This window comes from Aplysia californica, unplaced genomic scaffold, assembly GCF_000002075.1.
Source record: "Aplysia californica isolate F4 #8 unplaced genomic scaffold, AplCal3.0 scaffold00106, whole genome shotgun sequence".
Classification (NCBI taxonomy): Eukaryota; Metazoa; Mollusca; class Gastropoda; order Aplysiida; family Aplysiidae; genus Aplysia; species Aplysia californica.
In genome coordinates this window covers 749,100-766,954 of record NW_004797376.1, presented here as the reverse complement: position 1 = coordinate 766,954, position 17,855 = coordinate 749,100, and the positions used below count along the sequence as shown (strand labels likewise).

General features: G+C 39.6%; 1 protein-coding gene across 1 annotated transcript in view; it reads left to right on the top strand.

The window, feature by feature from the left end:
• LOC101858852 (probable ATP-dependent RNA helicase DDX46) overlaps positions 1-14,287 on the top strand; it is a 36,455-nt gene extending 22,168 nt beyond the window's left edge. The window contains exons 14-21 of the mRNA XM_005095540.3: positions 196-423; positions 1,254-1,357; positions 2,576-2,738; positions 4,403-4,555; positions 6,913-7,188; positions 11,704-11,883; positions 12,748-12,939; positions 13,880-14,287. Of these exons, the coding sequence (XP_005095597.1) occupies positions 196-423; positions 1,254-1,357; positions 2,576-2,738; positions 4,403-4,555; positions 6,913-7,188; positions 11,704-11,883; positions 12,748-12,939; positions 13,880-13,927 (1,344 nt within the window). The 3' untranslated portion in view covers positions 13,928-14,287. The remainder of the gene's footprint in view (positions 1-195; positions 424-1,253; positions 1,358-2,575; positions 2,739-4,402; positions 4,556-6,912; positions 7,189-11,703; positions 11,884-12,747; positions 12,940-13,879) is intronic.
• Positions 14,288-17,855: the final 3,568 nt, after the last annotated feature.

Here is a 17,855-nt window from a genome sequence, read left to right as displayed (position 1 = left end):
TTTGGATTTCTGTTAAAAGCGTTTACTATCCAACTTTCTCTGCTACATATCAAAATGTAATAATAAAAAGATGCATATTTTAAGCGCTAATTAGTAAAATGAATACACCATTGTCTATTGAGTTATAGTAGAGTAAAATTTCTGTCTGCAGGTATGAAAGCTCTTCTGCACTGACTTTGTACTTTTGCCTCACAGATTATCCTGGAAGAGGACAACAAGTTTTTCAAGCTGTTGGAGCTGCTGGGCTTGTACTCTGAGCAAGGGAGCGTCCTCGTCTTTGTGGACAAACAGGAGCACGCCGACGACTTGATGAAGGACCTTCTGAAACACGCCTACACCTGCTTGTCCTTACATGGAGGCATTGACCAGTACGACAGAGACAGCATCATTAACGACTTCAAGACAGGAGTCATTAAACTACTGGTAGGTGGCGGACATGTTTTTTTCAGTCCTGCAGCCCTGTAGATTCCGATTGCTGTTTCCACGTCCTTGCAAAGACGTGTTATTAACATATTAAAAAATTGTGTACCTTGTAAACATGTTTGAAACAGTGTCATTCACGACTTTAAGTTGGGAATTATTAAAGTGCTGATTTATTACAGACTTGAGAATTTTCAGCCCCATAGTTCCTTAAATTTCTCTTGCTACTGTTGCATTCTTATAGAGATGTGTTTTTTAACTTTATATGGTCGATCATTCATTGTAAACTGCAACTCGTCAGAATGTATGATATAAATGGTAGGTTCTTGTTCTTTTTGCCTCTGTCTTCTCCATCTTAACTTCTCCCAACAAGTGTTCTTTTTTTGTGTGTGTATTTGTCCTTTTACTTGTATTCTGCGCTCATGAACGAAAAGAGTGTATACCCCCCGGGGCAGTGCCACTGACTGTAGTGTCTTTAGGCCATTCCCAAAGGGGGGGGACATTTCTCGTTCATGTCACGCTCATAACTGTGCCTGATTTACAACAGGGAACTGCTGCTTTTTCTTTCTTAATCCTTACTGTTGTCATTTTCCTGTACCGGTACTTCTTTTATATGTTTGTCACTCTCTTGTGACTTGCTATTTCCGGGGTGCGCAGAGAGGTGAGCAGAATAAGTCTGATTCCCTGTAAAGTCTTCTCTCTTGACACCCACCCCTTAGCGCTCATATGACCTTATGCAGTTGCGAGCGCCGCAAAACCCTCTACTATATTAAAAAAAAAAGAGTGTATGGTTTAAATGTGTTCTTTTTTTAATCTCTTCTCCTTTCTTCCAGGTGGCAACGTCGGTAGCTGCTCGTGGCCTTGATGTGAAGCAGCTCATCCTAGTGGTCAATTACAATTGCCCAAATCATTACGAAGACTATGTGCACAGATGTGGGTGAGTGACCTGTAAATTGAATTAGTAACAGAAAAAGACAGATAGGTATACAAAATTGTAAAAATCCACCAAGAAATAAACATCTGATGTATTTTCAATGAGCGACATGTTTGTGGCACATATCATTACATATATCTACGCTGTGAATAAAGTGTCCACAGGGACTTAAGACTATGGACTAATGAAGACACTGTTGTTGACTGTCTGTTATGAAACGGGGAGATTTTTTAAACTGCCCTTTCGAACAATACTTGTTTAAACGCTTATCAGGACTGAAATCGGATAAAGAAAACGTTCCCTCTTGCAATTTACAAAAGTGTGTTTTTGTGAACAGAAACAAATGACTTGTCTTTATGTCCAAGGCTGCAGTAAAGTTCTTTCTTGTGGTTGCGTGTGTCTACAGCGTTTTCGTGGCACTTACGTGATGATGTCAGGATTTTGTCTTGTACTGATCATCGCACGTGTAAGACATGAATGGTCAGTAAGGAAATGAAAATTTTGTATGGGTAAACAAGGTTCATGGTGGAACAGTCAACCTTGTAAGAAAAGAATATACAAAGTCAGTGCGAGTTGTCATTTCATTTTCTTCACTTGGTTTAATGTTCTCTCCTTGCTGAATTTGGGAGAGTGTAAAATGAAATATGACTATTATGGTGTGGCTTAATTCGTCCTCACAAATCTGTCTTTCGTTGTCGACAAGGAAGGGTTTACACATCTGAACAATTAATGTCAAATATACAAAAGAGATAACGAATAAACAAAGGTATTCAAACTACTGTCAAACTTGCTCTAACGACCGCCTAAGACAAGCCATCTGAACAATTAATGACCACTTACCACGTACCCCCTGGCGTTTTTTCTATATTATAACGACACCGTCCAAAAGGACTGCCAGTCTAAGATGACCACTTTTCTCCCTGACAGGATGGTGGTTGTCTTGGCCAGGTTTAACTCTATTATATATTATAATTATACCTTATTTCTGGTTGCCAGAGTACAGGAATCGCCAGTGGGTGGTTGTTGGGTGCTCTATTTTCGTTTGCTCCTTTTCTCCTGTCAAACATCTGTTGCCCTTATCTCTCCTCCTTTTCTTTGATATATTGCGCTCTAGTAACACCTCTGATCTTCAGCAATAACGTTCTGACCTATTTGTGTTGCAAGTGCTGTAAAACTCACAAAAATAAAGCTGAAAACATCTACTTGTGTGCTTTTCCTCAGACGGACTGGGCGTGCTGGAAACAAGGGGTTTGCGTACACTTTCCTAACATCAGAACAAGGTCGTTATGCAAACGACATCATCAAAGCCCTGGAGCTGTCCGGCTCTCCTGTGCCCCCTGATCTGACAGCTCTGTTTGAGACATACAAAGAGGAAGCTAAAGCTGTGAGTGAGCTCTGTTTTTGTTTATAGAGTACCATATCATTGGCAAGCTGTTCATATGTACTGAGCCCAGAACGTAAAATTTGTTAGGAGAAAGGAAAAAACGTTTAAATTCCTTTAACAATTGTCCCTACATTGTATATTTTTTACTTGCTTTTTTTTTCCTTCAGAATTTGAAGTTTGACAAAATATTTATTTAGCCAATGTAACTGATACAACAATTGAACAAACTGCAATTTAAAGAACTTGCAATATTTTGGGTTTACCACATTTTAACAGCGGACCAATGATATATACTTATTTATAATTGGAGCGAGCGATTTTTTAAAATATTGACTTCCCAAAGTATACCCCCAGTTTTGTGTTTTATGCACAACGTACGGCCAGGATTTGTCCCCCAAAAATTGGAAATAATACAGAATAGGATTTTCCATGGTGATTGCAGCGCTTCATAGTGTCTTGTTAGATCACTTGCCACTCCAGTATCACAGTTTAAATCAATTTCAATGCAACAACCAAGAGTTCTTGAAAGTAAGATCTTATATTTGATGCCCAACAATTACTTGATTTAATACATGTTGAACCCCCTCCGATGTAACAGGAATTCACCCCTTGTTATGCAGTTGACCAACTAAAATGGGCTGATTTTGAGTCAAAGGATACCCCTTGTATTATACATGAGGTCATGTCTTAGGCGAGTGTATTATATAACTGTTTGTTGTTGTTGTCGATCCATTGGCAAGTATATAAAGTGGTATTTTTATAGTTTTGTCATGGTCTCTGTCTCAATCTTGTACTGTACGTTATTTACCTTCTGTCAGTTTTGTTAATGTTGATGGTGTGGGTGGTTGGACGGCCCCTCTGGCAGATCTTTCTTCTTGTTTTCCCTCTGTTGTTTTTGTCTGTGCGTCTTTCTTTCATCCAGCCCCAGGTGAACATCATCATGTCGATGTGTTTGTTTGTGGTCGAACTCAAACTATTTGTAATTGGGAGAGCAGCAAATTTCAAACAGTTTGGATCATTTGTGGATGGTTGGCGGGTGCCCTGGTGTGGTTTGCTTCTTTTTTCCTATCAAACGTCTTTCGTCTCTTTCTCCCCTGCTTCTTTTTTGTGTTTGTTACTCTCTTGTAACACCTCTAATCTTCGGCACATATATGACCTTATTGTGCTGTAAGTGCTGTAAAACACATACTAAAGGATAGTTTTGTATTTATATTATTGAACAATATGCTCTAAGTAAAAATAGATCATTCGAACTTGAAGAAGCACCTTAATTTTTTTATATTGCTTGCAGATGGGATCACAGTTTGAAGTGATAAATAGTACAACTTTGTTTATTGCTTTGATGAAGAAATATTGTTGTCATCACTATTTGGAAGCTCAAATTGTATGTGAAATTACAACTTGTAGAAATGGCTACAAATGAGGTGAGAAAGGTATTCTGAAGGATTTGGTATGTCATTTTATTCTTTTTTTTATAGTATTGATTTCGTTTCTCTTGTCCTTTGAAAAATTTTTCCTAGTTTCTATAAATATTAGGGCAAGTGTCAACCAAATGCGGCTTTGATTTGGTTTTCAGAACTGTATTCACGAAATAACGATAAAATATGCTGATGTGTACCGACTTAATGTTAATGGTCTTTGTGCTTTAAACAATCTTTTATCAGGCGGGCAGAACAGTCAAAAGCTCCAGTGGATTTCATGGAAAGGGATTCAAATTTGACGAGACAGAAGCTCAACTTGCTGATGATCGGAAGAAGCTACAGAAGGCCGCGCTGGGCCTGCACGACTCTGACGACGAGGACAGTGGTGTAGTCTCTGTGAGTTGCTGGGATATTTATTAAAATACAGTCCGCCTAAACGGAATACATTAAAGCCCACGAATCTCGAACACGAAAATCTCAAATTCTTTGGTATCTCGAACGTAATGCCTGGTCCAATTTCAGTCCCTATGTTTTCTTTGTATTAACTTTACTAAGTTCCCGAACACACAACACTGGCAACCTCGAACAAATCCACTTCGCATTCTCAACTAAAGACCGGGCTTTACAGCCTTTCTGGCCACTGGTAGGTGTTTCTTTGTTATTGTTACAGCCAAAACGTGGTCCTTGTCTCACAACGAGAGGCTGGAGGAAGGGGGGGTTGGGGAGTTATGCTGACCGCACCGCACATCTGGCTCACCACACGTTCAATCATGTTGTGGGACGCGCGCAGTGCAGATGGCAAGAGGCGTAACTTTCTGTATGCCAATGAAATGAGAGGAAAGTAATGACGTAGGAGTCGGCTGTGCACGTGTGTGATTTTTTGCTTTCCACTTTTCATTCATCTTCTTGCTTTCACTCCGTCTACATGTTTATCAAGGGAGCTAACCGTGTTAATTTTTAAAATGTTTTTTTAACCTCGCTTGATTTTCTCTATTTCTTTGTATTTGGGGCTTGCGTGGACTTGACAAATTTGGTAAATCTTGAAAACAATTTCCAATCCTAAACGAATTCTAGTTACCCATTTTGACTGAACGATTAATCTGAAAACAGCAGTAAATTGAAAGAAAACACGCACACACACACGATTTAAAAAAAAAAATTCAATCCGTTTGAGCTACCTCTCTAAACTGAAATTTTGTCTGAACCGAAGGAAATCCAGCAGTCCTGCAGATTTCAGTTTAACCAGAAGACTCCACTGTATTGTTTTTTCCTCCTAATTCTGTTTTACAGACTACAGAGGAATCCATTTATTTATGACATTTTGTTAATTGTCTAATCTTCATAGCTACCAATTTCCCGCTAAATAGTGGAAACTCCGCTTCATCCTACTTTTCCTGCTACTTTCTTCCTTCCTCCGCTGGACCGCTCTAGGTCGCAAATTGCGATACTTTTTTTTTAGACGCGGAAAACACCGAACTGGGAGAGAGACAAAAACGCAGCTTGCGGATGTCCGCCCGAAGCTTTCTACTTCGGTTCTTCTGTGCCAAGCGCTAGTTTCACATTGTTTATTGTGGAGCAACAGTGAGTTGTCATTGAAAACGGCAGAAATTCGAGAGAAATTGATGCAGAATGCAAAAATAAAAGGAGCTGGAATGAAAAAGAAGCAGCCGGTGTGCGACTTGAAAAGTTTTTTAGCTCTTTGCGTTTGGTGCGATTCGTGGCACTCACAAATGCGGTCCCGTTTGTTTACAAGGCGGCTATTGTGGCTGTGGAAGTGAATCTAGATCTAGATAGCCTAGGCTATAATTTTAATTCAGTTTAGATCTAAATAAGAAACACACTACGTCTACAGGGGCACTAAGTGCAAACAGGACAGCAATTTTACAGGAGTGCCGAAATCGCTCTGTACATCGGCAAAGGTGTTGCCTCCTTGATCCAATACTGCTCTACATTGATGTACAAGTTTAAAGTGAAAGAAATCTTTTTATGAGGCACCAGCTGGCAACAATCACTGGATTTTTAGTCACCAAACTACCGTGTCAAATGCTTGTTAGTCAACTTAGTGCCTTGTTGTTGTCTTTTTCAAATACATTTTAATTCAGTAGCCTATGGTTAACAAATATGACAGTTTTCCCTTCCAAAACCATAAGGCAAGATGTTTCAATATATTTCCTCTGGATCTCACTGGTTTCACTCCAGCCTTCGGAGAACGTGCGTTCGCCTGCGCGTGAATTTCCTCTTTTTTTGAAATTCCTGAGTGGCGGCTATGAACCCAATGGGACTAGGCACTATCATTCACTATGTATGCAGATTACTGTCATTGAAATAAATGTTCTTGATAGTCCTTAAATTTCTAATAAGATATTTGAAGAGGTATGTATAGGATCTGATGATTTTTTTCCCCTCTGTTTGTCAAGCTTTCCAGGCTAAAAACAAACAAACTTTTAACTCCGGCTATTTTGATGACTTTCTGAAAATACCATAATTTGACATGTTCCTCAGTGATGAAAATAAGAGATATATTATATGAATGTTCACCTCTGCCCTGTTATATTATCCAAAGAGAATAATTTTTTCTGTCTAATAATATTCACCAAAATGAATGATTACTTCTGTCTCGTTAGACAATGAACAATTGCCACTGTCCAACACATGTACCACTAGACTGACCATAATTTATGACTCTCTTTCTTCTACTTTGATTGACCCAAATTGACCATAGGTCTAATATGTGAGTGCCTCTGTCCCTTCAGATTGACCAAAAGATTGAGGACATGTTTGCAAGCCGTAAGCGTGTGACTGACGTAGCTAAGCCCATGGTCAACCAGCAGGCCGCCCCTACTGCAGTGCCGCTGATTCCCGGCCTGGGCAACAGTAGTAACACCAATCAGCACAAGTTGGAGCTGGCTCGGAAGCTGGCCGCGCGCATCAACTACCAGAAGAACCTGGGCCCTGAAGCGCAGGACATCAGCCAGCAGGCGGCCATCGCCATTATGAAGGGAGAGTCTGTGGTCGTGCCGCAAGTAGCCGTGAGTGGTTTTGATTTCTCTTGGTGTTTTTGTTGTTGTGTTTGTGATCACTCTTGTGTTTTTGTTGTGTTTGTGATCACTCTTGTGTTTTTGTTGTTGTGTTTGTGATCACTCTTGTGTTTTTGTTGCCATTGTGTTTGTGATCTCTCGCTTGTGTTTTTGCTGTCGATATTGGTGTTTTTTATGGGCCTCAGCGGTTGACAGGTGTAATTCCTAATTTCCTAATGCTGTTTTTATAAACATTTTCTTTCTAGTTAAAAAAAATTCTAGTTTAAAGATATACAGTTGAACCTGCTGTAATGACCACCTGTGTACGACAATCACTTGTGCAAATCGTCCCTCTAAACACGTCCTACACAGCGCCGAATCAGCGGTCGTTTAGTTTCGCCAGGCCGTACGCTGCTAGGTCAGCGTGACCGGGGTCAGCTGCCGGTCAGTCTACCTGCGCTCACTCCACGCGCAGAGTTACAAACCACGGCAATTTTGCACACTTTTGTTTCAACGCTCACGAATGAAAGCAGGGTTATCAATATACACATAGTGTTCCATCTTTGAGTTTCTTCTTTCAATGTGCAGTTTGTGAAAACGCAACGAAGATTTCTAGTATAGTTTTTTAACTGCATGAGATCAAATACAGCCGTTTCATATGTGGTAATTAAGGAAATATGCACCGAATTAAAAGCTATGTAACTACCAAAGTGCGGGAATAAACTCACTAAAACTCGCTTAGAATAAAGACAATTAATGTGGGTATCTACTTACCAAAGGACATCGTTGTTGGAAGATTAGTAATCCACATTTTTGCATTTTCGTTCAACAGCCAAATTCGTGGGGCTTGTGATGAAATTCTCATTACAGTATCCTTCATTAAATTAATGACACAGATCTCTTTACACATTTTGTACAGTAGATCTATACGCATATCTATGGCGCCGTGGTTGTTTTCTCGGTGCCTGCAGTGAAGATGCTCTCTGGAGCAAATTAATATGCGTTCATAACGTATCGAAGTTTTTTCGTATTGTTTACGATGCCTTGAACCCACTTTTCAAGTTTTAAAATAGACTGGTGACAGCTTTCGGTTTCTTTTCTCCCAGCGGGCCCAAGCCAAAGCCGTGTTGTGTTAAGGATGAAATGCAGTGTTGTTCTAAATTGCGCTGTTTGGGGATTTTCTTTGTTGGAAAATGTCTTCTGTACAGCTTTATGTACGTGACTATTGCTGTCTGAATTCCTGGAATAGAGGTTTTCGGAATAGGTGCACTGCGTGAGATGTCATTATGAATTTGACTGTATGCTTGGTTGAGAGAGTCGAAAATCAAACCTATAGAGTGCGCTTTGTCAACAATGATTGGATGATAAAATATCCCTTGGCAGTGACTCATATGTCCTAGCCTTTCTTATCAGCCTCTGTTGTACTTTAGTCACGTTCTTACACCCGCAAACGCAACAAAGTTCATTCAGGAAGGAGGAACGTCTCCCGTGTGTGTGTTCCATAGGGCGATTTCAGTAAACCTGTTAGAAATTAATCACGGGCAAATGGATTCTACCTCATATCGTAACACGGCTCAATCAACAAAGATGAATTGTATACACATTAAGCACAAATATGTCTGCCTTTCATAGAAACAACAATCTATGAAATTAACAGAGAAGTGTTGAACTTAAAACAGCATAGAATCCAGAATACGCAATTGCACGGGTCAATTAACAAGGCACTGGATGAGAATCAGATGTAAACGACTTAATATTGCAAGAACTATCCTTCATACAATGATGAAAATTATACACGTACAGCACAAATATGTCATCAGTGCATGTACCAAAATTTGTTGAGATTGAGCGAGCACTTTGGAAATTAAAAGTGAATTAAGTGCAGCGCACACATATTGATAAATTCGATGAAATTCAGAACATTTTGCACACACTGTAACATCGGCACATATCGTCGCATTGAGATCGGGTTTTCGCAGTTAGAGAGGGGGAATCTTGCTCTTTTCTTATTGTATGGAATAATTCGTTGTTAGAGTGAGGATGCTGCCGATAATTAGTGTCAAAAGTGTCAATTACGCCATGATCTGCCCGCCTGTAGCTGATGCGCAACGGAGCGGCCAGTGACCCCCGCGTAACCCGCCACGGAGCGGTTCCGGCGGTGATTTAATGACTTCCAGATGTCGCTGGCCTGGGAAACTAAGAGGCACGATTTCTGACTTTTTCCGCTGCTTCCATTTTACCGCTGTGAGCGGCTCAACGAAATCCGAAACAAATGTGCACTTTTTAACATAGTTCCTACTTTTTAAGTTGTCGAAAGGAAGTAGAACTTGTAAACAAACCAGACCTCAATCTCTGAGCGCCAATATTGATCTAAACTGTGTGAAATTCTTGCAAAAATCGTTGTTTTGTTGTCGCTAAGTAGGCTAGATCTAAGGGTAAATAACACGGAGCCTGCTATAATAAAAAGGCCCTTCAAAGAAAGATATGCAACTAAATTTGTGAAATTCTAGCATAAATGTGTGCTAGGGTGATATCGTTACAATTGTGTGTTGATTCCTATGGATTATAGGATTGTAGAGCTGAGAAAATGCGGTTCGAAATTCTCGAAGAGCTGTTGCACAATTATTTTTTTCTCATTCGTTTTTGTCTGAAGGAAAATGCAATACAAACAGATTATAGGTAATTGTTATTGATATAAACAGATTCCTCTATTGATTCCCATCAGTTTGACATGACAATACATATTACAGTAACTTAGAGCTTCACAGTAATGCATTAAATAGATGCACCCCAGGTCCTATACTGAACAGGGAAAAATAATTCTGTCCAGAGTCTGAAAAATCATGGATGGAATCAGTTAAAAATCATATACAGTTGGCGCCTTCATATTCTGAGTTGCTGTTAACATTATCATTTGTCACGGACAATACAGCCCGTGAATTTAAACCCTATTGATCTTTCTTTGCATTTTTATTGTTATTTGGAAGTTACCATTTAGGCGTAAGCCACGCAATGAACATATATATAGTATAATATACGCTTTAGATACAAAAGCACGTACTAACGTATCCAACAATCTAGTAACGTAAGCCACACATGGAGGCTTTCATTGACGTAGCACGTTGTAGCGTATCCGACAAAAAGGTCATTTTTCCTTCAAAAACCTACTATTCTCACAAAGATGCTTCTAGCCAATTGGAAAGTAGTTGTCCCACACACGTTATGTCAAAATATTAAGGGCAGGGTCGGATATTTGACACCACAATGGGATGGTGAAAATTTAAAAAATTGCCCAAATCTTTAAATGTCTCTCCTGCAAAACTAACAAAATGTGGCTTACGCTAGTTCGTGTTTTGAGGGACGAAATGTCCTTAGAACTCATTTTCTTCTTTGAACATGCTTTACATTACAATGACACTGTGTAAGACTTTTCACTTTTCTTTTTAAAATTTTAGTTAATAAATGTGATTTTAAAGCACAGTGCTTCTTTGTTGTCTCGTAGCATCTAAAAGCTCACACGCCCTCCAACAATTCCATTGGCTGGTCTGTATTTTTGGAATACCATTCGGATCCTGTAGAGGACATGAAGCTTATGCAGTCTGTTAGTCGCCTGTTATCATTCACATTCTCTGTCTCTGCCCATTGCCAAGTCACTCATTTTCAGCTAGGTGAAATGAGGTGTACCGGTATAGGATAAAGTGTGTTTTTTAAGGATACAACATCTAACCAGCAGAGCAAGGAATGGAACCCACAACTTTTCTTGGGTTACTCTGGTCTAGTGACCTTCACAGCATTTTTTAAAGTTGCTACTGTTCCTGTCTGTCTAGCAACCCTGTTGCTTGTGCTTCCTGACGTACAGAGCTTTGGAAAAGGTGATTTTTGCCACTATTTCTGGTAGTGACTTTAAACATATAATTTCACTGGATGGCAAGGAATAGGCCTACAGTCAAACTTGCTCTAACAACCACTTCCCTTTTCTTCCCTTGCAATTTGCTATAATATCATAATCAGACTGTCCAAGATAACCACTTTTCTCCTCAACAGTGGGTGGTCGTCATTTACAAGTTTGACTACATCTGTTGAGAATGCTTGGCAGTTTTTCATGGCAATGACAGTAATTAATGCTCTTTGAATGCGGGTGGTTTGAGGTTGCCACTGGAAGGTTTTCTCCTTTTCTGTCCCTCTGTTGTTTCAGTCTGTCTATCTCTTGCTTTTCTCCGTACACTAAATGTCTGTGATCCAGGAGTGATCCTGTTAATGTGCTTCTCTTTACTCTTTTTGAACTCTCCGACCACTAGATTTTGGACACATTTTCGGGGGGGGGGGGGGGGGGGATTTTGAGTGGTCAACACAGCCTATGTAAACCACTGTTCCAGGCACAGGATGTAGCCTATACTGTATAGGAATATAAAGTCATGTCATACGTCAAATCAAAGTTATTGCATGCATAAGCTGAAGCCAAAATATTGCATTATTCCATGTTCAAAGTAAAGAATTTATTAAAAAAAAATTTTTTTTTGCTTGCAGTCCAAGACTATAGCAGAACAGCTTGCAGAGAAGCTGAACGCTCGCTTGGGTTACCGGCCGCACTCGGAGGAGGAGCAGATCATGGAGCAGAACTCTGGTGGGGAGACCTTCAAGCGGTACGAAGAGGAGCTGGACATCAACGACTTCCCACAGACAGCTCGCTGGAAAGTCACCTCCAGGGTAATTACACGACTGGTTGATCCGGTGCTTCAAAGTCCAACGGCTGCTCAGTCAGCGTAGGACTCCATCATTGGTCACTTTTCAAAATGGCTTATGGCGGAGTCTTACACAAAGTGGTGGAGCCTTTCCGGCTTTCATTATTGATTGTTCACAATTGAGTTCTTCTGTGTGCTATTTTTTTTAGTGCCCTCAAAACGACAGTGTTTAGAGATTGGGCTTTGAAAAAATCCATATATATTTCAAGTGTATTTAGAAATGTCATAGTGAGTGGTTGGCGGGTTCTCTGGTGTGGTTTGCTTCTTTTCTATCAAACATCTATCGTCTTTATCTCCCCTCCTTTTTTCTGTTTGTTACTCTCTTGTAACACCTTTAATCTTAGGCACTTATATGACCTTATTGTGTTGCAAGTGCCGTAAAATACTCACTAAAACTAAAGAAATGTCATAATTATTTTCTGTTTTAATGAACTTTAGATAACTGTTTCAATGTGCAGAATAAGGATTACAGTGTTGATTTCTGCAAATAGTAACAAGTACCGTATAACACTTGATTTGTACCAAATTATACAAATATTCCAAGCTCAAAGAGCATTATACAGTCAACTGGCTCTTATGGCCACCAGTAAAATAATTACTTGTACAAATTTGCCACTTCTCCTTTCCTCTTGTGCATATTTTTTTTACATTATGATGACACTGTGTAAGATGTCCACTTTTCTCTTTGACAAAGAGTGGCCGTCTTGGACAATTTTAACTGCATTTGTTTTTTGGTTTGTTTGTTGTTTTTATATATATATATTTTTGGGGGGTTTAAATTTTATATTGTTACTTATATATATATATATATATCTTTTGTTTGTTTCAGGAGGCTCTGGCCACAATATCGGAGTTCTCTGAGGCGGGCATCACTGTGAGAGGCTCGTACTACCCACAAGGCAAAGAGCCCAAGGAAGGGGACCGGAAGTTGTACCTGGCTATCGAGGCCACCAACGAACTGGCCATCAGCAAGGCCAAGGCTGAAATCATCCGCCTGATTAAGGAGGAACTTATCCGACTGGTGAGTAGAGCAGTTCTTATTGGGTTGCAGCAAGGCCTATTTTGCTGGGGGGGGGTTGTCAATGTGTACACCGAAACTGGTTTGGGGGGGGGGGGGGGGGTTGTTTGCTTTTTTTTAAACAGAATCTCCAGCTATTGTTAAAAGGTGGTCTGTGCCTTGATTCAGACCCATACACTAAATTACATGAGACAGATGTATGGCTTGACGTTTTGATTTCGTTGCGTGAACAACACCAGTCTAGATCTAGCCCTAAAACTACGACTCGCGCCGTGTTCGGGTACATCTCCAGGGTCCTAACTATCAGACACGTCATATTCTGAGACACTAGAACTAGTACAGTGTTACTACAACGCGACTGTCGGATTACTATCATCAGCTGTATAGAAGAAAAAAAACAGCGCGAGTTCCGGTCAGTTCAACCCCAGTTGGGGTCACTGTCCTTCGCCTTCAATAACTTAAAAACTAGCAGCCCCAGATATACGAAACTAAGTCTAAGTAGCCCAGGCCTGGCCAAACAAGGCACGAGGCGGGTCACGCGATCCGTGTGTGATTTGTAGAGCGAAAAAAAATTCCGAAGTTGATCACGCAGGGCTTGTGGGAACCGTCGCGAGCGGCGCGGCGGGGGTCACGCAACTGTTGTGTCAATTGTCTGAAATGAGTTAATAATTACAAAGGAGTCCACTTAACTGAAAAATCTATGGGACCGTCTGATTTTCTTCAGTTTAATTGGGTTTTCAGTTTTAGAGCCAGAGAGGTTTCTAAAGTTGAAGACAAAAAAATTTGGATTTTATTTTCTTTCAGTTAACCACTGTTTTCTGATCAACTGTGTTCAGTTTACTGGGAATTTAGTTACAGTTACAGTTAAAAAGAGCTTTGCGATGAATCTTTCCCTAACTTTCCTCAAGTTCTCACAGTACACCTTTTTTTTCTCTCTTTTCAGCAAAATTCATACCAACCAATCAACCGAGGCCGCTACAAAGTGTTGTAGTCTTTGGTGCGGTTTGCAGAAGCAGTGCTTGAGACGATGCCTGGAAAATGTCTTGTCTTGTGTTGAAACAACATGCATGTTCTGTGCGACTGAGTGGTTAGCAAGTGCAAGTCTTGAGAATGTCGAGAAGAGAATATGTAATATAGAATTTGTTGTTTTGTAATGCATGACTGTGACTAGTTTTACTGCATTTCATGTATCTATAGTTTCGGAAGAAAGAAATTGTGGCGAGGTTCGAATGTGTGAATTCATGCCTTCTTATGTCTGAACTTCTGTGGATAAGAAGGTGTAAAAGTTTGAAAGCCTGAATTCATACCTTCTGATGTATGGCTGGATCATATGAAAAAATATGGCTTGTTACACAATGTGTCACTTTTTTTTTTCAACTTGAAAAAAGGATAGTTTGTGTGCATTGCTCAAGGTCATCCATGCTACCGCCTATTTGAACGTGACGTGGCAGCACTGGCATTGCTTGGGGCGCCCTGTTACTCTAGTTGGTATCTTGCGGGACTAAAGAGCGGATGGCCCTGGTTCAATCTTTCACTCAGAGTTTTTCAGAGTCCCACCTGTAAATAACCTTGTAGTGTTGACTTACAGGGGGTGCCCACATACGCGGTCGGGTCGCTTTCTTGTGGTTTCAGTGCACACTACAACCCCGCTGCGATTGTACCCGACGACCAGAAAGTTAAAGTAGAGAAACCTTTAACTTGTAACTACACAGAGGGTGTAAACTGGGCTACGACTGGCTGAACCTTTGACCCATGAATACTCAAAATAGGCCCACGATAGGCTACTCTTGCACTTCCCGCACTCTCTCTCTCTGTCTCTCTCTCTCTCTCTGTGTGCGTGAGTGCTTACTTTAGTGTCTCTCTCCTTCCTTGTCTAATTCTCACTTCCCATATCAGAGACTAGATCTAGCAATGTTGTCTAATTTTCACTTCCCATATCAGAGACCTAGATCTCTAGATCTAGCAATGTAAACATTGCTAGATCTAGGTCTGCATATATCTCTCAACTTATTTCTCTCCCTCCCTGTCACTCTCTCTCACCACCCTCCCTCTGTAGTGCTCCTCCTTCTTCGTCTTCTTCCTCTAGACCTATGAGCGCTCCAAACCCGCTGTGAGAAGTGAGAAGACGGTCAAAGGCGTGAGACCGAAACCGGGAATTCTCAGAGTACCTACTTAATGTATTCATGGGTCAAAATGGACATGTGATTGTCTTGTTGTGATTGGCTGCAAACCACCCGATCCCGCGATTCGCTGGCCAGAAAACAAATGCATTTGTTTTTGTAGGTCACCGATCGTGTCGATCGGTTTGTGCCACGATGGCCGCTTTGCGCCCTCAATTTGGCTAGCCCTGACTACCCGATGAACCCGACCTGGCGGTGTATGTGGGCACCCCCTATTACAGCACTTGTATTGTAACACAATTAGGTCATATAAGTGCCGAAGATTACAAAAAAATAACATAATAAAAAGAATCATATACACAAAAAAGGAGAGATAAGGACAAAATATGCTTAATAATAGGAAAGAAGAAGCAAACTACAGGAGAGCATCCACCAGGGGAACTTGTCTATGACTCGTACTATGACAAGTCTGGTTCTGAAACTAATATATATTGCCTCCCTGTTCCTGTAAGTTTAAGATGAAAAAAAAAATTGATGAGAATCTTAAGAAATTACTCATTTTGGTGTCTTTCATGGATCACACACACACACACACACACACACACACACACACACAAACATATATATGTGTGAGGTGGCATGGTGAAATAAGGCGCTCATCAAAATAATGAAAATGCATTTTTCTGCTCTTTTGGCAATTTTTATTGAAGTTTTGTTTTTGGCTGAACATCTTTAATGCCCATACACTCATCTCTGAGTGAACTTATTGAAAAGTTAATCATGAGTACAAAAAAATGCCAATTTGCGTTTTCCAGGGACACTATAGATTTGGAAGTCACCAAAGTTTGGCGGCCATTTTCTTGCTAGCTTTACATCTAAAACTAAAACCAGTTGACCCGACCCTCCTTCACGATAGATGAGTATTTTTTTTTCATCAAACACAAAGCAAATGAACAGGCTTTAACTCATTCGCTAAGCCGTGGGGGGCGGCGCAGCTAAAGTGCCGTCAGCACGCTAAGCCGGCGGCTCGACAACCGATCTTCAATTTTAGCTTCGATTCTACTCCAATCAACATATCCATGTTAAAATAAACGTCATAATATAATGTTGACTTCCCGGTCAAGCATTTCCACTGAAAATCGGAAATTTAGATTCAATTTTGAAACCCGATTTCGTAGTTTATTCGACTTTTGTTTTATCGCGATGCCAAAATTATAGCCCGGACACCAGTCTTAGTAATTTTACACAACAAAACCTATCATTATTTTGCCCACTAAAGAAATGTAGGACTTTTTTATAATATTGATACGAATGGACTCATATTTCCGATGCAGTTATTGAGAAATCAATATTTTTGAGTGCTAGATCTAAGTCTAGATCTAAATTGTCAAAATATTTTTTTCTCCCCAAAATCACTACTTTTTGATGAAATTACACAAAAAGTGCCACTCAAGACATGTATAGGTTTATTCCAAATGCAATTCTGAATAATTCCACATAAGATACGAGTGGGTTTTTTTCTGTTTGTGATCGTTTTTCAAGATTATAAAAATGCATTCTTTTTTTTCAATATCTGATGTTATGATCCAAATATACAAATATTATGGAATGTATGTAAATAACTGCAAACTTTTCAATATTTTCCAGTTCTATATTCATTTATGGTTATTTTGATGTATCATTTGACTAGGTGCAAACATATTTTTTTGGGTTTCACCAAAGATTATTAATTTTTTATTTTCAAATTTTATCCGCATCCAATCAAAATTGTTGCATAATCGCCTCTTACAGGAGCCGAAGTAGAAAAATACATAAATAAACATTACAGATGTATTCTACAAACTATACTGAAAATATTGGTATAAAATACGTTGATATTTATTTGAATTTGAGGCCCCAAAGACCTTTAAAACTGCCCACTAGTCATCATCTCATTCGCCTTGCTGAAAAAAATTCATCCACAAGCCGAAAATAATGCGTAGCGAATGAGTTAAACATTTTACCCAAAACTCCAAATGCCCAAAAATTGACGGGTACAGATTCCACCATGTCGTAACGCATACAGTCGACTACGGAAAAGTTGATGTCATTGGATTGGCAGGGTGAAAAAAGATCAACTCGTCTGAAGTTGGGACCTGTAAAGAAGAAGATGTGCTAGGACCCTAGAAAAAGATCCAACTCAAACCAGTTCAACATAGAGTCCACTATAGCGTACTATACATACTCATACTCATATACACTGATACCCACTTTCCACGGAGAACCAAATTAAAATGAGAAAACAGTTATTAATCAATGAAAACTTCTGCTTTTATACACATTCTCATACAAAAAGAGAACAATTTCACACAAAAACAAAACTCTTTAGAATCTATACAACAAATCTCTTACATCAAAATCAATAAAATACATGACATATTAATTTTCAAGTAACTTCCATCCTTCCAAACCTGTCAGATTTGAAACATATCAGTTAATTAAAAATATTTAATACTAATACATGCCATTGGTTCATCAAACATAATGGATAAATTATGTTATAAAATTGATAAATAATAAACAAAAGGCATCAATTTCAAGTCAACAGTTGGTTGAAGACATATGATACATACATTGGTTATTCAATGGTTGGTCAAAAAACAAAGTTCCATAGTCAAATAGTGTTATGAAAAATATGCTATAGAGTAATATAATTGTAAGAAAGAATAAGCACACACTAAGCTCTCATTCATTAATGCCTACAACTTCACATTTGTAACGGTCCAAATGCTGAAGGGGTGTGTGTGTGTGTGGAGGGGG